General features: G+C 47.8%; 3 protein-coding genes across 9 annotated transcripts in view; 2 read left to right on the top strand and 1 right to left on the bottom strand.

Moving 5' to 3' along the window:
* med15 (mediator complex subunit 15) overlaps nucleotides 1–8,318 on the top strand; it is a 14,770-nt gene extending 6,452 nt beyond the window's left edge. For 3 of the 5 annotated variants that reach the window (XM_088007823.1, XM_088007821.1, XM_088007820.1), the window contains 10 exons: nucleotides 353–466; nucleotides 538–647; nucleotides 718–848; nucleotides 3,542–3,676; nucleotides 4,207–4,270; nucleotides 5,493–5,559; nucleotides 6,199–6,374; nucleotides 6,442–6,608; nucleotides 7,749–7,847; nucleotides 7,945–8,318. In XM_088007823.1, the coding sequence (XP_087863949.1) occupies nucleotides 353–466; nucleotides 538–647; nucleotides 718–848; nucleotides 3,542–3,676; nucleotides 4,207–4,270; nucleotides 5,493–5,559; nucleotides 6,199–6,374; nucleotides 6,442–6,608; nucleotides 7,749–7,847; nucleotides 7,945–8,081 (1,200 nt within the window). In that variant the 3' untranslated portion in view covers nucleotides 8,082–8,318. The remainder of the gene's footprint in view (nucleotides 1–352; nucleotides 467–537; nucleotides 648–717; nucleotides 849–3,541; nucleotides 3,677–4,206; nucleotides 4,271–5,492; nucleotides 5,560–6,198; nucleotides 6,375–6,441; nucleotides 6,609–7,748; nucleotides 7,848–7,944) is intronic. The other 2 variants (XM_014996871.2, XM_088007822.1) reach the window with 1 other exon arrangement.
* A 330-nt stretch (nucleotides 8,319–8,648) lies between these two features.
* On the bottom strand, nucleotides 8,649–12,117 carry thoc6 (THO complex 6). The gene is made up of 13 exons (XM_014996874.2): nucleotides 11,962–12,117; nucleotides 11,020–11,111; nucleotides 10,875–10,939; nucleotides 10,448–10,551; nucleotides 10,115–10,152; nucleotides 9,996–10,044; nucleotides 9,846–9,917; nucleotides 9,664–9,766; nucleotides 9,538–9,587; nucleotides 9,400–9,462; nucleotides 9,215–9,325; nucleotides 8,997–9,125; nucleotides 8,649–8,915 (listed from the first exon to the last, which is right to left on the bottom strand). The coding sequence occupies exons 1-13, from the start codon at nucleotides 11,974–11,976 to the stop codon at nucleotides 8,835–8,837; spliced, it is 972 nt and encodes a 323-aa protein (XP_014852360.1). The 5' UTR covers nucleotides 11,977–12,117; the 3' UTR covers nucleotides 8,649–8,834.
* Nucleotides 12,118–12,250: 133 nt separating this feature from the next.
* On the top strand, nucleotides 12,251–27,003 carry si:dkey-89b17.4 (zinc finger protein 646). Of its 3 annotated transcripts, XR_015763965.1 has the most exons (5): nucleotides 12,251–13,282; nucleotides 16,962–19,748; nucleotides 21,826–22,935; nucleotides 23,026–23,620; nucleotides 23,731–23,855. XR_015763965.1 is itself a non-coding variant. In XM_088007819.1 (4 exons), the coding sequence occupies exons 2-4, from the start codon at nucleotides 17,194–17,196 to the stop codon at nucleotides 23,102–23,104; spliced, it is 3,744 nt and encodes a 1,247-aa protein (XP_087863945.1). In that variant the 5' UTR covers nucleotides 12,251–13,282; nucleotides 16,962–17,193; the 3' UTR covers nucleotides 23,105–23,862. The 3 variants fall into 3 exon arrangements, 2 of the variants coding, with proteins under 2 accessions (XP_087863945.1, XP_014852354.2); XM_088007819.1 differs by having other exon boundaries at nucleotides 23,026–23,862; XM_014996868.2 differs by lacking the exon at nucleotides 23,026–23,620 and having other exon boundaries at nucleotides 12,252–13,282; nucleotides 23,731–27,003.
* The last annotated feature ends 13 nt before the right edge of the window (nucleotides 27,004–27,016 follow it).

Genomic DNA, 27,016 nt, shown 5'->3' with positions numbered 1-27,016 from the left:
TGGCCTTTTATCATGATGAATAAGAATTGTGATTTGTTGTTGTCATGATAAATTCCAAACAAGTTGAGAGTTTAACGTTTTTCTCCTGTTTGTTCAGTGAAGTCGTCAGTAAATTAAAAAATACGGTTACAGCTTAGTGACACAAATCAGGCACCGCTTCATGTGACTGGAGTCCTGAAGAGGAGCGTTTCTGTGGGAATCTTCTTCTGTTAGTGGGGCTGTAGCTGCTGTGACACAAAGTCACACTGTTACTTAAAGAAGAAGAAGAAATAAATATTGTCACTTTTATTGTTGCAAAACTTTATTGCTATGATAGCGTAGCGTCAGGCTAACGTTAAGCTAACCTCTGCAGATGGTCCGGCCCCCGATGCAGAATCTGCCCCGCCCCCCTCGGCCACCTCTGAATGCCACCATCCCTCCTCCAAGTAGCACGGCCGGGGTCGGAGGTCAGATGATGACCACACAGGTGTGTTCTCCCGCTCTGAGTCGTCCAGGTAACAGGAGCGCAGGCTGAGCTGTCCTTCTACCTCTCCTCAGGTGCCACAGCATCCCATGATGTCATCACCCTCACCTGTGCCCCCTCCTCAAATGCTGCCTCCCCCCCAGCCGTCCCCGCAGCCCCCCTCCTCCCAGCCCAACTCGGCCAGGTAAGACGGCTCCCCGGAGGCCACACCCCCTCCCTCTGCCTATTAACCACTTCCTGTTTCCTGTCTGCAGCTCCGGCCCCACGCCGTCTCCGGGCGGCTTCCAGCCCAGCCCCTCCCCTCAGCCGTCGCCGAGCCCGGTCACCGCCAGAACCCCCCAGCAGAACCATGGGGTGGCTTCGCCCGGGCCCCTCAACACGCCAGGTAACAGTCACACAGCGGGTGGAATGCAATGCCAGAGAAGCTGCGATTAAACAGTGATGGCGGCCATGTTGTGAGTGGCTTTCTTCCTCCAGACTGGAGCCAGAGATTGCTGATGTTGTTGTGTCAGCACAAGCCTCTGCTCTTTAAAATGATTTTAGATGGTAAAAAAATTATGTCTCAACAAATATATCATCTTTCTTTCCTTAAATGTGTTTAACAGGAAAGGCTCTAAAGGTGAGCCTCATTTCTCACATCCACAACTAAAAATACTTTAATGTTAAAAAACATCTGTTAAATTTAATAGGTTAGTTGTAACCAGGCTTCAAGCTAAGTAGTTTCATTTTCAAAAATTAACTTGCCTCTCACAATATGGCTGACGATTCCGTTTTGTGTGTAGGTGAATAAGACTTACAGTGGCAGGTCTGCAGCGCCCCCTGTGGCCCTGCTTGGTATTACATGCTAAAAATATGGATCCATTCTGACTGAACATCCTAATCCAGGGTTTCCCCCAGTGTATTATAGGCCTGGCGGCCGCCATGCTTTATTAGCACCACCGCCAGGCTAAGCCTTTCTTGTTTATGTTTTTAGGAAATAAACATAAACACCGGCCATCATCTCTGTGTAGTGCAGCAGATTTAACTCATCATGCAGGGCCGGTCCAAGGCTGGATGAGGCCTGGAGCAGAATCTGATTTAGGGGCCCCTTTTGTTGCTAATAACATCAACACCTCTAACAGCTTCTGTGTTTGATTTAATCTGAGAGAGAGGGGGAGGAGTTTAATTGGCCAACCTAAAAAGCAACCAGTTATAATCCAGTTTATTAATTTGTATTTGTGAACAAACAGCTCAAACTTAAAGATTAAACTCACAGCATCAGATTGTTGCTATGGTAACAAGAGAATCTAACTATGAATATTGTTCTTTGAACTTCTACAAAGTAAACTTACCAGCTCCTTAAACTCTTACATTTAAATGTTAAACAATTTAAAATGTTTTAATTTATGTATGATGAAATTGAATCAAATTTAACAGCATTGATCATCTCAATAAACAAATGTTACATTCATGTATCTGTGGTCTGTGTTAAAATATTAGCATTTATGGGGCCCCTGAAGTCCTGGGGGCCCGATGGAGCCGCTGACTTAATTTGAATTAAACAGAAGTGCAAATAATTGACATTGATTTTAATTGTATATTTTGATTTGTTGTTTTTAAGACTAGTTGTGGGTTTAAGTCGTGTTTCACTGGCGATGTTTTCCCGTGTAATTACTGGGTGATATTTTAAAATTTCCTGTCACCTTAACATCTTTTAATACAAAAACACGGTGGACCGTTGGTGGACTGCCGGTGGACCGTTGGTGGACTGCCGGTGGACCGTTGGTGGACTGCCGGTGGACCGTTGGTGGACTGCCGGTGGACCGTTGGTGGACCGTTGGTGGACCGCCGGCGGACCGTTGGTGGACTGCCGGTGGACCGTTGGTGGACTGCCGGTGGACCGTTGGTGGACTGCCGGTGGACCGTTGGTGGACCGTTGGTGGACCGTTGGTGGACCGTTGGTGGACTGCCGGTGGACCGTTGGTGGACTGCCGGTGGACCGTTGGTGGACTGCCGGTGGACCGTTGGTGGACCGTTGGTGGACCGCCGGCGGACCGTTGGTGGACTGCCGGTGGACCGTTGGTGGACTGCCGGTGGACCGTTGGTGGACTGCCGGTGGACCGTTGGTGGACTGCCGGTGGACCGTTGGTGGACCGTTGGTGGACCGTTGGTGGACTGCCGGTGGACCGTTGGTGGACCGTTGGTGGACTGCCGGCGGACCGTTGGTGGACCGTTGGTGGACTGCCGGCGGACCGTTGGTGGACCGTTGGTGGACTGCCGGTGGACCGTTGGTGGACTGCCGGTGGACCGTTGGTGGACCGTTGGTGGACTGCCGGCGGACCGTTGGTGGACCGTTGGTGGACTGCCGGCGGACCGTTGGTGGACCGTTGGTGGACTGCCGGTGGACCGTTGGTGGACTGCCGGTGGACCGTTGGTGGACCGTTGGTGGACTGCCGGCGGACCGTTGGTGGACTGCCGGCGGACCGTTGGTGGACCGTTGGTGGACTGCCGGTGGACCGTTGGTGGACCGTTGGTGGACTGCCGGTGGACCGTTGGTGGACCGTTGGTGGACTGCCGGTGGACCGTTGGTGGACCGTTGGTGGACTGCCGGTGGACCGTTGGTGGACCGCCGGCGGACCGTTGGTGGACTGCCGGTGGACCGTTGGTGGACCGTTGGTGGACTGCCGGTGGACCGTTGGTGGACCGTTGGTGGACCGTTGGTGGACTGCCGGTGGACCGTTGGTGGACCGTTGGTGGACCGTTGGTGGACCGTTGGACCGCCTCGGCACCCTGACCACTGGGCTTAGCAAGTTTTCTGGGGGAAAACCTGCTAATCCATTTTCAGACTTTCAGTTGGTATTTATTCACATAACCACTGGTTCTGAACTGGTTCTCAACCAGTTCAGAACCAGTTAGTGGGAATGTGATAAATCTGTAGGAGGCGCCACTGAGGCCAACAACCTCCAGTTCACAGAACAGGACTTGAGGCCCATATAGACACAGAACTGTTGCATGGTTTAGTGAAAGTGAAACCAGAACCGTCAGTCGGCTCTGTCATGTGACTCCAGCTGGCTCCTCCCCCTCCCCACCTGTGCTCAGGTAACCCCGGGTCGGCCATGAGTCCGGCTGGAGCCACGTCTCTGGAGGAGCAGCAGTACATGGAGAAGCTCAAGCAGCTGTCCAAATACATCGAGCCGCTTCGCCGGATGATCAACAAGATCGACAAGAACGAAGGTGAGCGGCTGACCTTTGACCTCTCTTTGCAGATGATTAGTTCCCCTCTGAGGAAATCCATCAGCAAGGCAATATTTATGACATGAAACGTTTATTTAAAATTGGAATATTATTTAATCTTCAATTCCTTTTGTATTTAATTTATTTACTTGTTCTGTTTTTATCTTAAAATATTTATTGTCTTTGCAAAATCTTTTTATTGTAATTATAATTTTTGATGTTTTTTTAATTTATGTATTAAAACTTGGTTTCCATGGAAACGGATCATTTATAAAGACTCATTTATAAAAAACATTTTTAAATCTGAAAACAATAAAAACTTCCTCAGACATTTTAAAAATATTAAAATCTCCTGGAGACGAATGTTAAAATCAGTCTCTTGGTTTGAGGTTTCTACGTTTTAAATATTTTAAAGGTAAATTTCTGAACCAGGAAGCTGTCGGAGGTTTGGTCCACAGTTATTGATGAGCATTTATTACATGAAATTGTACAAAGACAGGAAGTTGATGTTTGTGTTGTTGTGCTGCCAGACAGGAAGAAAGATCTGAGCAAGATGAAGAGTCTGCTGAACATCCTGACTGATCCAACCATCAGGTACCGGTACCGCCTGCAGAACTTTGACACCAGAACGGCCATTTTGACCTCACTTCACTCAGGCTGCTGAAACTTAAACTCAATACTGATGCCAAGAAAACATTTTACACCATGGCACAAATTTCTTAATCATTAAGAAAAACTAATAATAAATACGATATGAAACAAACTGTGATCTCCTTAATGAGGACAAACCAGGGAAGAATTCAGCCATTATTTATGAAAATATGTCATTTAAAATCATCACCTCTCTGTTTAGTAAAGCAGTAAGCAAGATGGTAAAAGTGTTCATGTTATGTTAATAACTGCTCAGTATTATTTTCTTCTAAGTTTGCATCTTCCCTCTTTGGGACAATAACAGATATTTCTATTCTAATATCCTTTATGGAAGTTGGTGTCTGTTGTGCAATAATTTTTATTAATTTTATTTCAGATGCGTATCTTTACTGTGTTTCCTGTTGATAAATATTAAGTTTACTACAGAGGGACAAATAAAGGGTGTTTGTACCCTAAAGTAAAATATTTACCGTGTCGATGATTAACCTGCTTAGCTTAGCTTAGCTTAGCTTAGCTCTGGACAGCTCTTCATGGCTTGGCGTCGTTATGCCAACTGTTTTTGATTTGAAGTCAATATGTTTGACTCGTTATAGAAAATACTTTGCACACAACTGATACTTTCCCACTTTTCTCCTTTATGACTTAAATACCAGGAGTTCTGTGCCGTAGTCGGACGCTGCTGCTCATTATTACTGGCGAATGTAAAACTAAAGGAGCATTCTGCCACCTACTGGCACGGAGTGTGAACTGGAACGTAAAAGGACATGAAAAGGTGTGGAAGGGGAGCAATTTATAGCCTTCAATATAAATTGGCTTCCAGTTTTGAAATGCTAATTTATGAGCGCGGATGTGAACAGAGCGATGGAGAGGGAGCCCCGGCCGACCGCCGCCATCTTTCCCGCCTCGGCGTCCTGCTTTTATCTCACCCGGGAAAATCAAACTACAACAGCACAAAATGGCCAAAATAGATCAAAATGATAATATTTCATTTGTCTGTTGCACTTAAAATCTGAATTATTTATTTTACTGAAATTTTACACAATTTTATTTGATGGCGTTAATAAACCAGGCAGTCAGAGTGAGAGCCATGGCCGGTCTGGAGTTACAGGAGCAGCTTGCAGTCTGTCTGGTTCACCTGCAGCTGCTTTGTCCTTCTGACCTGCAGGTGTCCTCTGAAGACGCTGCAGAAATGCGAAATCGCTTTGGAGAAGCTGAAGAACGACATGGCCGTGGTAAGAAGAGCTCAACTTTCTGCTTCAGCCTTTTCCGCCTCGCTGGAGCTCAAACCCCGACTTTATCCGTTCAACTGTTATTTTAGCATCTTTTTATCACGTCCACATGATGAGGACATAGGGAGGTCCTGTGGTTTTCATTTAATATATGATGACTTTTCAACATAACCCCTTCTTTTGATTATAATAAAATATTCAATATTTATTAATCACATAAAACTTCAGTTTATTCTGACAGTTCTTGTGTTTTTTTCCTTTGGTTATTTTCTAAGAAACTTTCATTTCTTGTCATTACACCAACTTAAGGAGCAAAGAACATTTTTACTGGCAGATTATTAGAAATAACACTGAAATAAATCATTTTAACTTATATTTGAAAAAAAAATTAAGATTAAAAGATTTATGTTATTTTAGTTTTGCATGTTTTCCTCATCCTCTCTGCCCTACAGCGCCCCCTTGCGGCCTGTAGAAACACTGCTCCATGTTGTTTGACTGAATATTCACTGAATATTGTTTAGAATCATAAAAATCCTAAAATAAAACGACGTCTGAGTTTCAGCGTTTGCTAAAGCAAAGTTTCTCCTCTCTGGCTCGTCCCATCAGTGTTTCTGTCTTAATGGCGGTTCTCGGTTCTGACAGGATTCCCGTCTGTTTCAGCCGACGCCGCCCCCCCCTCCGGTTCCCACCAAGCAGCAGTATCTGTGCCAGCCGCTGCTGGACGCCGTCATGGCCAACATCCGCTCCCCGGTCTTCAACCATTCCCTGTACCGGACCTTCGCCCCCGCCATGAGCGCCATCCACGAGCCGCCCATCACGTAGGCCCCGCCCCACCGCTCTACGCCGCTTCGCCTCACCCCTTCTGACCCCTGCTCTGTTCCCCAGGGGGCCCAACGTCTGCGGGAGGAAGAGGAAGCACGAGGAAGACGAGCGGCAGACCATCCCCAACATCCTGCAAGGGGAGGTAGCGCGCCTCGATGTCAAGTTCCTGGTCAACCTGGACCCGGCCTTCTGCAGCAACAACGGCACCGTGCACCTCATCTGCAAGCTGGGTGAGACGCTCTGATTGGCTGATGGATCCTCTGATTTAGCTCCAATAATTACTATTATTGATTAGATTCATGTGAGAGAAATGGAGAATTAAATGATAAACTAGGAAGCTGAAAGTCTGCAGCTCAAATCTGAGTTCAGGAAGTAGACATCTACCTGACGATGATGAGGAGGAGACCTAACAAACCAGGATGTTAACCGGGGAGTTAAAAGCTCTCCGTGCTCAAAATAACCAGCAGCTGCTTGATTCAGCGAAGGAGTAAGTTTCACTTTCCTCCACATAAATCAGGCTGAACTGCAGAACCGTAGCAGTCAGCGCGATTAGCCTGCAAGATCTTTATTCCGATTTCCGACCTAAAGACATTCCAGTTATGGCGGTAGCTCTGATCCGATCTTCCTGCTGTCAGTTCAGACTGGTCTGAGTCTCTCACGTCGGCTGTGATCAGTAACGATGATATTCGGCATGTTGAATGGTCTCGGCCTGCCGTCGCAGTGTGTGTCGTCCCAGAGGACCAAGGAGAACGCCGCCTGGGGAATGTGACGTTGAGCCGATCGGAAAGCGAAGCAATGGAAGCATGGAGGGGAATCCTAAACAACCGCCACGACGCACCAGAAAGTTCAGTGGACGTCGTAAAAAAAAAAAAAATCTACAAAATAGCTTCACTGCTTTTTTCTTGTCAGCCATGTTTGTTTACTCTGGACTCTCGTTTGATGTCAAGAGATTTTGTGAGATTTCCCATCTGATACTGATATACATAAACCTTATTGTCATCTGTGATCTCTAAGCTTTGAAAAATCAACTAACTATTTCTAAACCAGGCTTCAGCAGCAGGACGTTATTTGATCCATTAGTTCTCTCAACAGTTTGATTCTTAAATAATTGAGATGTTCATCCTTTGGCTCAGGCACTGAGGAAAAGCAATGGAGGACAGTTTAAAGGAAGTGGTTTTAGGTTTAATGTGACCAGCTGTAACTCCAAGGCACCGCCCATATAAGGAAGTGCTTCCTGCCGCTTCTTTCACCAGAAATGCTGCAGGATATCAGATTTGATCATTTTCTACCATAATGCGTTAGCTGTAATCGTTAGGTTTTCACCAGCTCCAGTTCTGGTTTTGTCACCTTGTTGCTCTTTTTGTTCCCAGACGATAAAAACCTGCCCAGCGTTCCTCCGCTGCAGCTCAGCGTTCCTGCAGACTACCCGGATCAGAGTCCGCACTGGGCCGACGACGGAGACCAGTACGGTGAGGAAACGGGATTCCAGCGTCCTGATGGGTTTATTTCTCCAGGATTGAATCTGCTGCGCCTCTGAAGCGTCTAAATGTCTCTGCTGTGTCTCAGGTGCCAACGGCTTCCTGCAGACGGTCCACAGGAACATGACGTCCAAACTGCTGCAGCTTCCTGACAAACACTCGGTGACGGAGCTGCTCAACACCTGGGCTCAGAGCGTCCGCCAGGCCTGCCTGTCCGCCGCCTGAAGCCCCGCCCACTGCTCGGAGCTCCGCCCACTCAGCCACCACAGTATCTCACTACATTCAGGTCCGGTTCAAACCTCACCGGATTAAATGAACTGCTGCTCACCTGGTTACCTGGCAATCAATCAGCCGCCAGCCCTGAATGCATCACACTTTAGTTTTTCTGTCAAACGTTTGAAACCTGGCAGCAAATAAAGATTTATCTGCTGTTTTTATAAATAAAATCCATTTCATCATGAACTTCAGTGTCACTTCTCTGGTTTGTCTCTCACTAAAGTTTTTACGCCCCATTCAGCTGAGGCCAGAGTTCAAGCAGCTCAGGTTGCTTAAAGGTATCAGTCAGGGCAAGTCTGAGTTAATCAGATTTCTATGAAAGGGTTAATTCATTTCGCTTGTTTGAAACTGATTAGTTTTGAGAAACTTGGAGTTTCTCATTCTTAGTTCTTTACTGATAAATATCAGACATTAAAATTAAGTTTGAATGAATTTCTCATTTTTTAGTATTTTAGTATTTAATCACCTTTTTTCTTAGTCTGGTTCCAATATGGTGTCATAAATACGGAGCTCAGAAAAATTCATTTTTTTTTATTTTCCTGCCTAAAATCTCCTAAAGGAGCAAATTTAACAGGTCCTGGATGCGTTAACAGGTCCCAGCGGACGGCAAGTGATGAAAGTTACAATCAGTGAATTGTAACAAAGACTGGATTTTATTTAGAGTTCGTTCTGATTCTGGTTCCGATCCGGTTCTGGTTCTGGTCAAAAGCTGAGGGAGAAGGCTCTGTAGGACAGGTTGGTGAAGACGTCGATCTTGCTGCTGCCGCCGCCGACCGTCAGCACCTGGAACACCAACACACCTGTCACCAGGTCCCGCCCCTCACCCTTAGCCCCGCCCCCTCCGCGGTGCGTTCAGGGTCTCACCCGGTGCTCAGAGCTCTTTGTGTTCAGCTGCAACGTGTTGAGGCTCGGTGGCGTGCACGGGATCTGACCTTTGACCTCTCCTCCCAGAAGGCAGTGGGAGACGAAGGCACCGTCGCCCACAGCGAGTATCTGCACACAGACACACACACACACACACACACACAGAGTGAGGCTGCAGCGCAACCTCCGGCCTGCGGGGGCGCTGTGCGTCTCCTCACCATGTCCTGGTGGAAGGCGGCCCGGCGCTGGCAGCCGCTCAACGGGAACACTGAGGTCGGCGACAGCGAGCGCAGATGCCACAGGGACAGAGACGGGCCGCCGCCGCACAGCTGCATTGCCATAGCAACCGGTCAGTAACATGAAATCACATCTGTGTCTGCAGCTTCAACGCACGACCTCTTACCATCCAATCAGAGTCCGTGGTAAGGCAGCTGATCCACTTCCCGTGCTGAGGCCTGGCGCAGCTCTGAAACGAGAGGTCAAAGGTCAGCAGCTCTGAAAGAAGAGGTCAAAGGTCAGCTGGTCAAAGCTCAGAGCTCACCTCGTACTTATGAACCTCGATGCAGTGGACGCTCTGCCCTGTCCTGCAGTCTGAACGACACACCATCATCACCACCATCATCATCATCATCAGAACGGCTACACGGCGGCACCGCCTGCTGCTCACCCCACATCCTTACGGCGCCGTCCTCGCTGCCAGACAGAAGCTCCGCCTCCCGCTCACGTATGCACACGCAGTGCACGTAATCCGTGTGACCCTGCAGGGTCGCCTGAAGGGGTCAGAGGTCAGAGGTCTGTCACATGACCAGACATCAGCTGCAGAAGAGGACGAAGAAGAAGAAGATGCACCTTGAAGGCGCCGTGCTCCAGGTCCAGGATGTGGACGTTGTTGTCCCCTGCTCCGATCGCCAGGCTGTCGTCCTGGAAACACATCATCATCATCATCATCATCAAAAAGATACAGCCAGTCAGAGGTCAGAGGTCAGTGTGTGCTCTCACTCGAGGGTTGATGGCCATGGAGTTGATCTCTGGAATCTCCAGACTGGACCTGAAGGCAACAGAGACGTGAGACAGGAAGTGGAGAACACACAGACAGGAAGTTGAGGACTCGTCCTCACTTGTAGTTCGGCCTCTTCGTCCACAGCGGCTTCACGTTCTGATGAGACACAAAGGTCATCATTTAACTCTTGACCTTCCAGCTGCTATGCATCAAGCTATGGCAAGATGTTAACAGCCATAATCAGACATTTCCTTAAAAACCACCTGCAGATTTTAAACCACCTGAAACACGTACTGTCATTGAACGCACCATGTTCTGCTCTGTTGGTTTCTTTCTTGTGGGAGTTTCACCACTTTCACATCACTGACATGTTGAACTGATTTTTACTTTCTGTACCAGGTGGGTTGAATCTGTGATTTTTGGCTCTGATGGCTTTCCGTAGTTTCCGTACCTTCTTGATGAGTTCGGTCCAGTTCCAGGCACTGACCTCGCCGTTCCCTGCGCTCAGCAGGACGGAGTCGGTGGACAGCAGACTGAAGACAGGACCTTCATGAGCTGCAGAGGACAGGCAGGATTCAGACTCACCAGAACCGGACCAGAATCAAACTTCTAGTTTATGCTATAAAACTTTTTTTTTAATTAATCTGGGGAAAAACTAAAAGTTTGGTGAAAATGCCATTTCTTTTTTGTTGCTTGATTTAAAATTTTCCAAGTTGATTTGTACCCGTTGACTTGTTTTAATAACACTATGAAAACTCTCCAATATCACAGATTTTTGTTGCATAAAACAATAATCTGCAGGTTTTCTACTTTAAAAAGTTATTTTCTGTGTTTATCTTGACTAAATTAAGCACGCCGCTCAGTCTGGCAGGCCTCACCTGTGAACGTCAGAACAGGCTTCTGATTGGCCGCCGTGGCGTCTGGACTGAGAGCCGCAGCCAGGCTGAAAACACAGCGTGGTGACAGGTGTGAGCTGCAAGCTGAGGACAGGTGAGGGAGGTGGGTGCGTTTGTTTCGTCTCACCTGAACAGGGCGATCTCTCCATAGTTGTTCCCAGCCGCCAGGAAGCGGCCGCAGGGAGAAAAGCTTTGGGAGAAAACCGACATGTGGAGGAGCTGCAGACAGAGAAGACGCCATGGCGACGAGTCGTTAGTTAAAGCCAGTTGGAGAGGATCAAAAGTCACCATGGTAACCTTAAAATGTTGCTTCGGTGAAAACTTTCAGGAAATTATTAAAAACAAACACATTTATGAATCTGATATCTCAGTCAGCTTTTCTGGGTAACCCTGAACCTCCTCAGAACCAGAATCAATGTCTTCAGTCAGAGGCTTCTACATATTCGCTGTGACACAGACTGCTACAGGAGATTCTTCCTGCTCAGAGCCGTCATCATCTACAACAGCTCTGAAGAACCTGATGGGAGTAAAGCAGCATTCAGTTTCCCTCTGGGGGAGCAATAAAGTACTAAAGGCCCATCTTAAAACGCGCATGCTCAGTTTTCATTTGGCTCTAATCAATCCCCTGCAGAAACAATGACCCGGGAGGTGGTGACCTCTGACCCAATTCAAACTATTTCCTGTTTAAAACAAACTCTAAACTGATCTAGAGTCAGCCCGAATTAAACGCCACACCGAACCGAATCTGATAATCTTTCTAATGTTTCATTTGATATCTGCACTTTTAATTAATAAGGAAACAAATCTTATTTTGCTTAATTTAAAACCGAGTCCTTTTCTTCGTGGAGAATAAAACTTATGCGCCCGAAAAAGGAGAAAATTAACAGAAATTTTCACTATTAACCTTTTAGCTTCTCAGCTTGTTAAAGAAAGAATTTCAAAATATTTTAATGCTGCTTCTAAAACATGATGAACAGAAACAGCGCAGCAGGTTTCTAGCGTTTCCGTCCCTGAACTTCCCAGAGATCCCACGGAAACACGGAGGAATATTGACTGAAACAAAGTTCACCTCTACGGGTCCCATCCTGGCCTCTGGATAATCCTGGTTCTGGAAAAACTGTAGGAAAAACAAAGAACTCAGGAACAAGCAGGAACCCAAACGGAGCAACAGGAGGGAAACGCACGGCCACGACGCTAGAATATGACGTCACCGCCACAACACGGCATTCTGGGACATGTAGTCCAGCAGCGGCCAGGAGGAGCTCAGAAACTCAGAACCCATAGTGGAACCAGAACTTTACATATCTTTGAGGCGTACTGGTATTTTTATTTTGTGTGTGTGTCTGTGTGCGCGTGTGTGTGCGCGTGTGTTTATGCAAAGGGTCAACTCATCAGTTTAGAAGTTGAGAACTACCTGAAATTTACGTGCAGATTTAATACGGTTTGAAATATGCGCCTCCTGCAGCTCAGGGGTTTGTTGTTGCTGCTGCTGTTGGTTTTTAGATTATTCTGAGTTTTTTTTTCTCACCTTTCTCTTTTCTTTGTTGTTTTTCCATCATTTGTGTTCCTCTGTTATTTGTGTTTTTGTTGTGTTCATTATGACTGACTGTTATAACCTCGGCTTGATGTGTTTTCCCTTTGAGTTGGGTGTGTTATTGTTTGACCACACAGAGGGCCGGCCCAAAACACAAGCAAACTAAGCTGGTGTTCCCATTGATGCTTGCTTTTTTGCTTATACTATTGATGTACACTTTTCACATTTGTTCATTGAGAATGAGAAGATAATTACATTTGTAGACATTTTCAGCATTAATAAATTAAAGTATATATTATTTTACAGTGAGATTTAAAGGAATTATCTTCATTGTTAATTGTGTTGTTACAATCTAAACATTGAATTCTTTAGATTTGAGTTTGGTTTGTTCACAAATAACTAATTATCTGTGACTGCTTTTAGGGTCAATCAATTAAACGGAGACCTTTTTAATAAATATGTGTTAAAACTGTTCATTAACTGGAAGAGGGGCCCCACATCAAATTCAGCTCAAGGCCCCATTCAGACCTAGGTCGGTCCTGACCGCACAGATTCATTTACATAATTACCAGACTAATATCTGAAGATGTTTTCCTTTGAGGCGGGGTTCGGTTCGGTTTGGACCTTGATGCCGCGGAACGCTGTCATGTTTGGGATCATGCGCCGCGCCGCTCGGCTCGCCGCGCGCGGCAGCGGCAGGAAGTGTGCTGCTGAAGCGGCGGCGGGGGGACACAGCAGAAAAAGTCGGAGGGTGAGCAGGAGGAGAAAATAAGCATGTCTAATCTGTGAAAGGTGCACAATCTGCGGGTCCAGGCCGTGCATCCTTCTGCTGGCGGGCGCAGAGGCCATTCGAGGGGTGAGTTTGTGGCGGAAAACGGAGGAAAGCCGATGTTTTCCATGAAAGGGGGGCCGCGGTGTGTTTGTCGGGATCTTTGTGTAGCTCGGAGCTAGCTGCGCTGCCAACCGCGGTTAGCTGCTGCAGCGGAGGCAGCTTTCCGGCACTAAATGTGAAGGAAATTCCGAGACCAGCCTCCAAGCTGGACACGCAGCTATGCGGGACCGCTGGACGTGCGTTTTTCTCTTGCTGTTTGGTTGTGCCTAACTTCCGCTTTTCTGTTTTCTCTCATCGCGGAGATGCTAATCGCTAGCCAGGCGCTAACCGTTAGCTCGGCCGAGCATCAGCTCCCTCCTCCGCCTCCTCTGCTCTAAATATCCGTTATTTGACTCTGAAATGACCGCGGGATACTCTTCCGGAGTTCGGCACCATATTGGGTCGGTGGACTGGGCTTGGAGCTCGGCTGGACCAAAGAGGGTCTGTGTTTGTGATTAAAAAGCGAGCTAACCCCGTTAGCTGCGGTAAAATGGCTCGGTGTCGCGGCTGAAAGCCATTTCAGATATTCGTGGGGTCTCAGTGGGAGTGGGCTGATGGCTGCAGGTGGCGCCCCGCATCATGTCGGGAACACTCGGTGCTCCGCCGCGCCGCGCCGGCCGCCCCCCGCAGCGGAGCGGGTGACGGAGCGCGGCTCCCCGCTCAGACAGGAAGGTCCGCGGCTGGAAATGTCGGATCGCCCCGCTTTGTCCGGATGGACTCCTGCCGAGGCCGAACCGGGGCGGGAGGAGACGGGCCAAGGTCAGGCGGCCCCGGGCGGCTGTCTGGGTCCGGTCCGGCTCTGTTCGGGCCAGGAACCGGGTGGGGAACCGGAGCAGCAGCGGGACCGTTAAAGCGGGTCAGACCGGGGGTGTGTGAACGGAGCCGGGCCGTTCCGGTCGGGTTGAGGCCTCAGCAGGTTTGTTTACATGATGAGCTGAAGGGAAAGTTGTGATTGGCTGCAGCTCAGCTTCACACCTGAACTCTGAACCCTCTGCTGCAGCATCATGCTGAGGTGTGAACAGTTCCCTGGAAAACCGGCTTCTGGGGTCATAAACCGGACCAGAGCCACCATGCCAGTATCACCGGGTGTCAGTTGTTTGGTAGTAGGCCCGTCGCAATAAACAATAAATTAAAAACTAGTTCAGTAATTTCCATTTTCATTATTTATCGTTTTTCTCTTTCTACCAAAATCTGAATGATAAAAGTCTTCAGTCTGGTGTTTTGGTCTCAACTCTCCATTTTTTTCTTTATTTTGGATATTTAAAATGTCTTCCAGTTCTCTTGTTAAATGTTAAGTAGATTTTTTTTCCATGAATTAATCCTTTTATTTCTGTTAATTATGATGGTTTTCATCAAAAATTAGAATATTACATCAGACTGATAAAAAGCTGGTTTTAAAAACAGAAGTGTGGATTGATGAAAAGTGTGTTTAATACTTATAGACTATTTCAAAATGTGCTTTTAACAATAATGTATAATAATAATATCAGCTTAAATATGAGTATAAATAAGTTTATTGGTGTTGGTGGTTGTCTGATTGGTTGCATCAGAAAAACATGAACTTTTATTTTTCTAATGTTTGCAGTCGGTTCTTAGAGGATGCAGGAAAACCGTCCAGCTGTTTACACTTATCGGTTTTTATTGATTTATTATCAGCATGGAGCCCAAATCTGGACCAAACTCTGAAGATGGTTAAGCATGTAAACATTCACTAATAGTCTCTGTCATATGGACGTAAAGTTTTATCCTGATATCTTGTGATGCTTTTGTGATGATGATAAAAGTGACGATACACTGCAAAATCACAAAATCTTACCAAATATTTTTGGTGTAGTTTCTGGTGCAAATATCTTAGTACACTTGAAATAAGATAAAAATAACTTTCATTTTTATATTGATGAAAAGTTTTATTCCTGCTGGCAGATTATTTCACTTATAACAAAACATTTTTCCTGATGATGGAATTAGAACGTTTTCATCAATATTGAGGAATTATTGACTCATATTTCATGCTGAAAAGTTACATTCAAGATATTTGTATTAGACATGATATTTGTGTTTTCTATAAATATTAGTATTTACTAAGGTTTTGTTTTGTAGTGTAAAAACTATTGATTGTTTTTTTTAGGTAACTGTGTCTGGATGGCACAACAATTATAGCTTCACAAATTCAAATAATGCTTCTGAAAAACTTTCCCATTTGTAATGAGCGACTTTAGGAGAACATCCACACAAAGTGTGATTGATATCAATAAACTGCACACAGTAACTGTATTTCCTAATGTATTGGTATTTATTGATGCTTTCGTTAAACAAACAGTGGAGAAAATAATGAAACTATTGCTGATAAGGAAAGTTTTGGGGGTTTTAAACTTCATTAACTGGAATTTATTGTGACAATGATAAATCAAAATTCTAATAAGAAATTTATTATGATAGATGATGATGGATGAATGCCCAGCCCTACTGTGGTTTCAACCATAAATAAGAAAACCAAAAGGTTTATCTTCTTGTGAGAGAAACTGGAGGGACAGAGAGGACGTCCAGCTGAGTGGGATCTGCTCCTGTTTGCTGTTTTATTGTACATCCTGTTAACCTGCAGGCAGGTGAAGCGCTGATGGTCACATGACCCAGAACAAACACGGGCCGGGTCAACACTGGAACCGGCTGCTTCCTGCTGCTTCAGGCAGCGGACCAGTCAAACCCAAACTCCTTCCTCCTCTTCTTTCAAACAGGAGCCTGATTTTAACTGGGCCAGTATTGTCCCGTCTGGCTGCCACAGGATGTCCAAAGTGTGGCCCGGGGGCCGTCTGCAGCCCTCAGAATGATTCTATGTGACTCCCAACAACAATCGCAGCTTTGGCCCAGCAGAGACACTTGAGAGAGATTCAGACACAGTTAGTGATGTTTTCACCAAGAGAAGAAACATTTCCTACAGTGGGAAATGTTATGAATAATTAATCAAGTTTTATGTTTAAAATCAAATTTCATAGTAAAACCAGCTGTCTGTCTGTGGAGTCTGTGGTCTTATTGCTAAAGCTACATGGTTGCTAACAGAGGTTAGAACTGATTGATTTATACAAATAAACCTGCTGTATTGCTGTCATTGTAACATTGAACGTTGTACAATGAAATTTGGATGCAATTCTCCAGTGAAAAACAATGTCTCATTAAAAAACAGACTATGAATAATTAGACTTTTCCCTCGACAAAAAGTTAACTGAAAACTCAAATGGACATAAAAACAGGCGAGGTCAAACTGGCCAGTGAGCGAGCTGATGGCTGATGGGTAAAAACGGTTTCTCAGTCTGTCGGTTGTAGCCTTTAGCGATCTGAAAAGCGGTGCTTGTCTTTGCGATGTGTCTTTGTGAATTTCCTTGATGTTCTTGAAGCATTATTCGTTTCTGGTAGCTCTTTTTACTGTGCAACTGGAAACCATGCATAGTGACAATAAACCACAGTAAATAACATTAAATATTGTGGAAATAAGTAGTTCACATTGCACACCCCTAGTACTAATCCTTGACTTTCCCAATAATTTAACTTGTGAGCAATTTCCATCAAAACTAAAGACTTCAGTGTAGAAATCAAGAGTTGTTGTAAGGTACTTTGGATTGGAAGCCGTGTGAATCCAAAAGTAACTATGTTTTTCTTCTCTCCACAGTGATTCCTCATTGGCTGGTGTGCCCATCGCCCCTTGCTGGCCCGCCACCCTCAAGGCGGGCCGTGATTGGCTGGATGTCCTTTGGTGGTGGAATATGGCCTGGAGTCTCAGCTAAAGAGCTAAGCAACCTTGTTTTCTCCCCTCCCCCTTCCCCCCCGATACCCCAACCCTTCACTGTTCATTACTACGTTGTGAACCGTGACTCCTTCCAACTGCTCCGGGGTAGAGTACTATGGCAATGCATGATATGAGTCGTGCCAAGGGATTCCCCTGTAAAGAATGTGATATGGTCTGCCCGAGTACTCCAAGTCTTCTAGAGCATATGAAAGCACATTATCAGCAGGAAGAGAGTGGTCGTTTTGAGTGTGAACAGTGTGGACGGATTTACAAGCACGCAGCCAGCCTTGCCAACCATAAGAAGTCTCACGAAGTGGGTTCGTTCCAGTGTCCAGTCTGTACGCGTACGCTGCCGAACGCGGTAGCTCTGAAAAACCACCTTCGGATCCATACTCTGTCCCCAAGCAGTGCACACGCAGAAGAGGAGAACGAGGAGGCCCCTGAGGAGGCGGGCCACGACGAGAGGAGCTTTGGCCTTGCCCAGGACCTCTCGGATGGGTTTGGCCGTTCCCATCTGAACAACAGTGGTGTTGGACATAGTGTCCTACCTGGCCACGAGACAGACGACCACGGGAAAAAAGGCTCCCCTGAATCTGACGACGCCTGGGACAGACCATTCAAGTGTGACCAGTGTGACCGAACCTATCGGCATCACGGTAGTCTGGTGAACCACAAAAAGTGTCACCAACAAGGAACTTTCAAGTGCTCTGTGTGTTTTAAACAATTCAGCAATCTGGCTGCGTTAAACAGCCACGAGAGGACTCACTCAAAGTTCAAGACTCCAGGGGCGACCATGGTGAGCAGCGGCGCTGGCAGCAGCCTCCACGATTCGGAGCGCAGTGCCGGCTCGCAGTCATCTCAGAGCGATGAGTCTGCCTCCTGTTTCTGCCACTTGTGTCAGATAGCGCTGCCGAACAAGGCAGACTTCCAGGAGCACATCCTGCTGCACAACACGGCCTCGCCGTCACTCGGACTGCCACGCAGCTTCCCCGGCATCATGCCTCACAATCTGAGTGCCGTGCGGTCCCCGGCTTACACCCCGGCACTGGGTGACCCTCTGCCCCTACCCCCACTTCCTGCAGATAAAAGGGGCCCGTACGACCCAATTATGGGTCCCCCAGTCAACAACCCCATTTACACATGTGCATACTGTGGGGCTGGGCACCCAGACCTAGAGACTTTAAAAGTTCACTATCTAACCCATGATCCTCATCCACCGTCCCACAGTCAGGACAGCTCCATACTCAACTCTGACACACTCAGCTCTGGATCACAGGGCTCGGTGGCATCACCCTCTGGTGGCCGTGTACCTCAGGCCAATTCTCCAGATGACGAAGAGCGCCGCTTCAAGTGTGGAGAATGCGGCAAAAGCTATCGGCATGCAGGGAGTCTGGTCAATCACAAACGATGCCATCAGACCGGCCACTACCAGTGCACCATCTGCTGTAAGCAGTACCCCCACCTGGCGGCACTACATAGCCACCTGCGGAGCCACAAGGGCCGCCCCTCCAACCAGCCAATTGGCAGCGACAGCAGCGACTGGCTGTCTCCTGAGCCACTCACTCTGGATTCCCAGCAGAGCTACGTCCAGGAGGGCAACACCACAAACACTCCAATCTCACTGCCAGGAAACCTTGGTGATTCCTCTCACTTTGTGCCGGATGGCGGCCATAGCAGCGGGTTGGACTCCCTAGAGTTCCATGATCGGTTTGACGGCAGCTCGCTTTCCCAGAGTAGCTCTACTCATCGACAGGCAGACAGACACGTGTGTGCCGACTGCGGCGAGATGTACGGGGATGTTTCAGGCATCAAGTCGCACATGTGTCCTCGCCGTGGACAGCAACAGCAGCCACCACCGCAGCAGCAGCAAAGCAACATGTCTAATGGCTTCATGGGGAACATGAACTACCACAGCTCCAGTGGGACATCCATTCCCTCCGGGAGCTCCAGCAGCATTAAAGAAGGCAGCAGCCAGAGACCCTACTCCCAGAGTGGGGGTAAGAGGATGGGCAGCAACGACAAAGACGACGACGATGATGGAGAGGTGTATCAGTGCTCGGTATGTGGCAATCATTATGCCAGCCTAAGAGCTCTGAGAAGTCACCTTCGCAGCCACGCCAATAACCCGATAGGAGCAGGACCATCCAATCTGGATCAGGACTGGAGGATGATCTGCTCCACCTGTGGCCAGAGCTTCTCCAGGAAGCAGGACCTCCTGAATCACCAGTTAATCCACGGCCCCCAGAGGCCAGACGGCCAGCAGCAGGGTATCACCGGCGGCTCAGCCAATGGCAGTGACAAGATGGATGGACGTAACCACATATGTGTGGACTGTGGCATGTTTTTTGCCGACCAACACCACCTGGTCACTCACTTGTGCCCTGGTAAGAACCGAGGAATGAATAAGTCTGGCCTAAATGGAGGCAAAGGGATGTCTGGCGGTGAAGGTGTAGCTGGAGCCAGTGGTGATGGGCGCAGGCCAATGGTTGATCAAAGTGACAAACCACACAAATGTGACCAGTGTGGACGAGGATACAGACACCCCTGCTCGCTCCTCAATCACAAGAAGTCTCATAAAACCGGCGTTTTCCGCTGCCTGGTGTGCCAGAAACGCTACTACAACCTGCTGGCGCTAAAGAACCACCAAAGGACCCACTTCGACCTCAAAAGGTACGCTTATAGTTCAATTTTAAATGTCGTGAAAAAGTGGGCTTAAAAAATGGGTGCTATGGAGAATTATATTACATCATCTGAAATTCCACAAGAAATCTCAAAACATATTAACTAATCTGTGAACAGTTAAATATGATCGCAAATGTCTTAAAAGCTAAACTCTGCAACTTATTTGAAAAATAAACATGTCTTTAGTTTCCAAAGACATCATGCTGTTTTTCAAAGAGATGAACAAACACTATGTTAATAGAATTGTGGGCTACACGCTAAACAACTCAACATCAAGCCCTTTGCAGCAGGCCAGTGCAGCTGCGCATTCTGGGCAAGGGTTAGGGATGCCGGAGCATTGATCAGTTGATCGGTAGGATGGTCATGAAATCACCGGCAACCAATAATTGCAATGCCAATTTCCATTATGAGTGCTTATGCAGGTTTTTGCCCACACCTTTGGGTAAAGGGAAGGCTCATGCCGGTCCACTCTTTGAGCAGTCCTGGACATTAAGGTCATCACGGTCTTGTTGTTGCTCAGTCTATTGTGACTGAGGACCACTGGTCTCAAAGGAGTCAGACTTCATCTGCACAGGATTGTTTACTACTCGCTAAGTGAAAAACTTGTTTGTTGTTGGCCTCACCAGAGACGTCAGCTACCAACAGCATGAGCCTCCAGCCAGAGAGGGTGATCAGTCAATCCACTTCCAGCCTAAGTGAGGTTTCCTATGTTGAGTTAAATTAAGCCGCAGGCTCATGTGGTGGTGGCCTTCCGTAATTTCTTTAATTCTGCATTCCCACCAGCCCGAGTTAACCCGCTTTAATCCAACTCCAGTGTTTCTGCCTAGACAATCCGGTTCATTTGGGCAGATTGAACTATGATGGAGACCAAAAAAGTGAACTCTGGTCCGCTTACAAACTCTGAGGCCTCTCCATTTTTGTTCACATTTGGTAAAGAGGGAAGTTGTGCTCAGTGTCTTCTTCAGAGGTTTTTGTGTCATTTCTTTCAGTGGTTCTTGGTTCAGTGCCCTGAACTAAGGTGAGGGGGGACAGGTTGCTCAAAGGGTTTGGTTGGTTTGACTCAGTGCAGCATGTGAGAGAGTCATACCAGCTGAAAATATAACAAATATTGTACCAGTCAAACCACTACCAAACTATCAGTTTCAACTCTGCAATTTTAACTCCCTCAGATCCCAAAGACTTTGGTTTCAGATCCTTCCTCTGCTGGGTTGAGTGGCCGTTGTTTTTGGTTGGGCCTGTAACTGGTTGTCTTCAGACCCATGGCTTGAGAACATTCTACATGATGTTATGCTATGTTACACTAAAAGATTAACTCTGTTTATGTTGAAATACTTGGCATGCCTTGGATTACGTGCCTTGATCCAGTTTAGACCAGGCTTCAGCTTGGACCTTCCAGATGTGTTGTTCTTCATTCAGATGCAGCTTTGCTAACCTAAGTCCTGCTGCCGTCCTGTTTTAGAGAGAGAGAGTTTGTCTTTCAACTCTTCCACTCATTCTGGTTCAGTGCCAATACCATTAACCTTTAACCTGCTAACTAAGGCCATTAGAGATGGAGCTCTGGGGTGTTTGGTCATTCCTGTCAGCTTTGGACTGAATCTGTTGGGATGTCCGCTGTCTGAGGTGTTTTTCTGTAGAGTAAGAAATGTCAAATTCTTTAGAAATGATTACCTTATTCTCCAGTTGTGGGATTGCTCATGCTTTTTAGTTACAAGCAATGGCTAGATGATTAAGAAAACCTCGTCAACACAAGCATCCATGTAGTGGTAGGACTTCTGTTAGTTTATTGTCTCTGCAAAAGTACACTGAATGCATCACAATGTGCAATTGAAATTGGTTGAAAGTAATGCTTTTTATGTTATTGTTTTGAAGAACTTGATCATGTTGGTTTACCCAGTCTACTTTTTAAGATAAAAACATGGGTTCAAGAAAGTATCCTTGTGGAACCCCACAGGGAGTATTTCACTTACTTCTCTCTGCTAACAGTTGTATGTTGTACAGAATTTTCTCTTGTAGGAACATTGTGGTTGTTATGCGTCTCCTTCACGTTTTGTCGTCCCTGCTCCAGGCACAAGTGTGAGGAATGTGGCAAAGCCTTCAAGATCCAAAAGCAGCTCATCAACCACCTCCGTCTCCATGAGGAACACCGGGCCAAAGGTCTCATCCGGACCGGTCCCAACGGTTCCCGCTTCCCGCAACCTGGACCATCTCAAATGCAGACAATGAGAGCGGAGTCCTCAAAGGGCCCACTCATGGGGGTCAAGTACAGCCATCAAGGCTTTAAGAAGCCTTACTCGTCGGCCGGGACCTCCAGGCCCCAGAAGTTTGACCCTGCTGAAAGTGGGCGAAGACCTTTTGCCTGTGAGGAATGTGGAAAGACATACCGCCACGCCGGCAGCCTGGCCAATCACAAGAACCTTCATAAAATTGGAGAGTACCACTGCAACGTTTGCAACTCCACGTACCCCAACCGGTTGGCCATGAAGAACCACCTCCGCCTCCACTTTGCCCAGAAGAAGCACAACTGTCAGGAGTGCGGTAAAGGTTTTCGCACTCAGCGGCAGCTTGCCACTCACACTACAGCTGGCTTGTGTAAAGGCCCACAGGGCCCTGGGGCCCAAATGGACTTTGAGTGCGACGGCTGCTGCGAAGGATTTGCCACGGCTGACGAACTGTCTGCTCACGACTGCCCAGCTCAGCACCTTCCTTCGTCTTCCTCCACCAGCAGCTCGGCCAACATCAGCATGGAGAGGAGTTCTGTGGACATGGACTCTGACGAGCGGCCGTACGCCTGCGACCTCTGCAGCTGCACCTACAAGCACGCCAGTTCCTTGCTCAACCACAAGCACACCCACAAGACCGGAAACTTCCGCTGCAACTTCTGTGACAAGCCCTACACCAATTATATGGCCTTGCGCAACCACATGCGCATCCACACACAGCGCAAGAAACACATCTGCCACACGTGTGGGAAAGCTTTCCGGTTGGCAAGGTTCCTGCGTAACCACCAGAAGGTGCATGAGGAGGGTGCCACGCCGTTCGGCTGCCCCAGCTGCGGGAAGAGTTTCCAGGGGAGGTCCGGTCTGGCCCGGCACCGCTGTGGGGACAACCAGGTAGGCATGGAGGTCAGGAGGAAGGCCGCTGCACCCCCAGGAGAGGGAGAAGAGTGTCGGTACACGTGAGTTCTCGTCAGTTGTTTGTGATTCTTCGAAGTTCGAACAAAAAGAAATAGTGCAGATAAATTTAGGTCTCTACGTGTCTATTACAGGTATATGATCTCCAATCCGGCTTCCTTGGGACCATACGCGTGCCGGAATTCGGATTTTTCTGAAGTTTGGACAGATTGAATTAGAGACCAGATAAGTCATCCCCGTTTGCTTTCAGTTAGCATATCACACATTGTAGTTTGTAGGCTGCCTTCAATCATTCATGTTATGTTCAGATGTTGTTTACATGCTGTTTTCTTCTCTGACTGAAGCTTTCCTTTGATTGTGTCTGATCTGATGGCTGCTGAGCAGAATGAGGCTGCTGCATTTTGATGTTTGTTTGGGAAGAGCAGGGAGTATTTGGAGCTAGCTGCACTGCACATGTCCACACGTCGGCATTACCAACCGGGAATTTAGCGTAGCTGTGGCCGGTTCTTCCAATGGGCAGCAGACTCGCTCAGTGCATCCCTTTAGGTACATAGGCAGACCGAGGCTGTGTGTGCAGTGCAGGAAGCAGCAGATACTTCCCACTTTCCTCCTGCTTGTGTGTCAATGTCCCCCGTCCACACAGCAGTCCCCCCCAGTGACCTGTGTAGAAACGTTAGCTGGTGCACCAGTTTGTAGAAAGCTCTGAGCCGGATTTCAGATCATATACCTGTATGTAAACTTTATCAGGTGTTGTTGCATGTCTGCCTCCCATCACTAATTTTTCTGTCTCTTCCCTGCCCCTCTCCCGCTCTCTCCTCTTACCGTTTGTCTCTGCACAGATGTGATCAGTGTGGCCGCTCCTATCGCCACGCCAGCTCCCTGCTCAACCACAAGAACACCCACACCGTCGGCATCTACCACTGCGCCGTGTGCCTCAAGACCTACAACAACCTGCTCGCCCTCAAGAACCACCGCCGCATCCACTCTGAGACCCGCCGCCACCGCTGCCATGACTGCGGGAAGGCGTTCCGCGTCTCCTCACAGCTCTACAACCACCGGCGGGTCCACCAGAAGCAGCGGGAGCTGACCTGCCGGTCCTGCCAGCGAGCCTTCCCCACGCAGGCCAGCTTCAGGCTCCACATGGAGATCACCCACGGCCAGATGCCGCAACCCCGCCAGCCCAGACCCCAGCAGCACCGGCCGGGCGGCTCCCAGGAGCTGGGCTGGGGGTCGGGCCTCGACCTCACCCTCATGCAAGAGCAAGGACTCAATCCCAGCAGCTTGGCTAAAGGCCGCGGCCGCGAGAGCAACGATGAGGTCGCCAAGCCCCACATCTGCAACCAGTGTGGACGCTCGTACCGCCACGCTAGCTCGCTGCTCAACCACAAGAACAGCCACAAGACTGGGACCTTCTTCTGCTCCTCCTGCCAGAAGGAGTTCCCCAACCTCATGTCCCTCAAGAACCACCGCCGCATTCACACCGAGCCCAAGCGCTACCAGTGTCCAGACTGCGGGAAGTCGTTCCGGGTGTCCACGCAGCTCATCTGCCACCGCCGGATCCACACCAAGGAGAAGCCTTTCTCCTGCCAGCAGTGCGACAAGCGCTTCTCCTCCAAGTCCAACCTGCGGCACCACATGAAGGTGCATTGGAGCGGCACCACGCCACCGCCGTCGGCCATGGCAGCGCCCAACTACCTGGGCATGCCCGGCGGACCTTTCGTGTAGTCTGAGTGGGTGTCCAGCGCTGGCGGTGCCAAACCGTAGCTGAACCTTCGTCCTCCTCGGTGTGTGGTGGCAGTGTGTGTGAGGACAGATAAACACACACACAGACCTTCTGCTAACCATGCCTCTATGCATGATGCCCCCCTACAGCTGCAGCACCTGAGCCTGACCCGGACTGTGGGGTCGTTGGGTCGCTGCTGGTTCCTCTGGTGGCCTTCGTCAGTGTTTTAAAGCCTTCTCACTCTGAAACGTAGCACGAGTGGAGCTTGGCCGTCGGACCTTCACCCCCTGCTGTCGGGCAGCAAAGACTCATGGGACTTTTTCAGACTTAAGACGTGTGTGTGTGTGTGCTGTAACAGAGAGACACTTCCTATTATCTGGTTCACACACACGGACTCGGAGCGGATGATTTCTGTGCCAACAAGTTTGTTAAAACGCATTTCATTCGCATTAATCAAACCACAGATACATCTTTGTATCCAACACTGTCTGGATTTACCGTAACAAGTTTTCCTACTGCTCTTTCCTCCGCCGCTGACGCTTCACAGGAAGTTTGATGTTTGGTGCTGGATCAGTCTCAACATTCCCGGTCCAACCCTGAAACGGTGCAGATGCTGGAAGAACGTCTGTTTGCTGCGGTGGCTCAGAGCTCAACTTCAACTTTACAGATTTCCAGTTACAACTTTGAGCTGAACTGGGTCAAATTAAGTGAATTGGAGGAAAAACATCAGAAATTTAATTTTCAGAAAGAACAGCCAGCTTTTTACTTATATTTTTATAGTAGTGAGACTTAATTTAAACCTGTTAATTTCAGGGCCTGAAATTAACTTGTAACTTAATCAGAAAACTGGCAACAAAGTAAACATTTTCAGTTTAAAAAAACATTTTTTGCTGCTAAATTACTGACCAAGTTCTGGCTCTGGAGACTTTTCCTCCTCCACCAGAACCAAATCCGGGTTAAAGTCTGAAGTCCTGGTTTTGCTTCAGCAGCTTCTCCATTAGTAAATGTTGCGATGCCTGTTTTGCACCAGTAGAGGGCGACGATATTAAAAACCCCGCGCAGTTCTGGGCCACAGATGATCCGACATCAGTTTCTGAGATGAACTTCCATATACTGTTATAAATATCAGCAAAACGTTATTAATGCACACAGCGCATGTAAAAGCTCCATATTTAACCTTCATATATTTCTAAAAACATGTTTCTGAAAGAAACATTTTTAACTTATTACAGATAATTAACTTGTTTTTTAAACTTCACCCACAAAAACTGAACATAAAAACCATATTGGGGATAAAATGACGTGTTAAAAATTGATCATCTGAACAGTTCTTTGAGCTGATCCTGAAAATTCGGTTCCCTTCAAAGAGCCGGAAGTCCCATCGCTGGTCAGAACCCAGTTTACTCTTCATGCCAGCAGAACCTGACGGGCTGAGTGGATCAGAACCGGAACCGCACTGTAGTTTACCAATCACAGCGTTTTTCACAGATCAGACCAGAAACGGGTTCTGGTTCCGAATTGGACTGTGGAGTTTTTTTCTTATGAGTTTTTCTGAGCCCGATCAGCTGGTTCTCCTCCGACTCGAACCGGAAATTCCTCCATGTTTGTCCTGCTGGCTGCAGCGCCACCTGCTGGCTAAACCATCAGAACCTGCAGTCCGTGTGTGTGAACTGGATCCCAAACTCTCATCTGCGGCTTTGACCGAAGGAGGCAGATCCTGTAGTAACTCATTTATTTATATGAAGCTGATTATTGATTATTGATGATTAACTCGTGTATCGGACCGCGCTAGTGTTTAGGCTGTGTGACTTTAGAGCCGTGTCGATGTGAAGCACCCCTCCGCTCGGAGCCGACGGACTCATCCGGATCCTGCCTTCTTCACCCCGTGACGTCACGCCGACTCCCTGCTTCCGGACGGACTTCCCGGCCGAGTCGGCGGGACGCCCGGCTCTGTCCCACTTCCTGTATTTATTGGTGTTTCTTTCCCGTTTCCCTTATTTAACTGTTGGAAGCCTGTGTGTGTCTGTCAGCGTGTCGAGGAGCACCGGTGCTAGTCAAAAAATAAAATAAAGTGAAAGCCGTGCAGTGACCGTCAAGTGCTGTAGGAGTCCATGTGATCTAGAACACAGAAATATCCCCATCCGCCGTCTGTCCTCCGACACTTCCTGCCTGCATCTCAGTAGATTAGAGAAGAAGAAAGTTTGGAGCAGCTGTAATCCTCCGTTTGAAGCTCAAACTTTCTGTTTTCATGCGTATATATGATGTAATGCTTACTATACACTTTTATAAACTATGTTTTGATAATTCATTTCTTAACAGAGAACTTGTCCATATACTATAACCCTTACTGCTGAGTACTGAAAATAAATAGATGAGAAAAAAAAAATAAGTTTACGAGTCTG

The sequence above is a fragment of the Poecilia mexicana genome, unplaced genomic scaffold (genome assembly GCF_051168715.1).
Source record: "Poecilia mexicana isolate PSO_F unplaced genomic scaffold, ASM5116871v1 scaffold_8, whole genome shotgun sequence".
Classification (NCBI taxonomy): Eukaryota; Metazoa; Chordata; class Actinopteri; order Cyprinodontiformes; family Poeciliidae; genus Poecilia; species Poecilia mexicana.
This window is presented reverse-complemented; position numbering and strand designations above follow the sequence as displayed.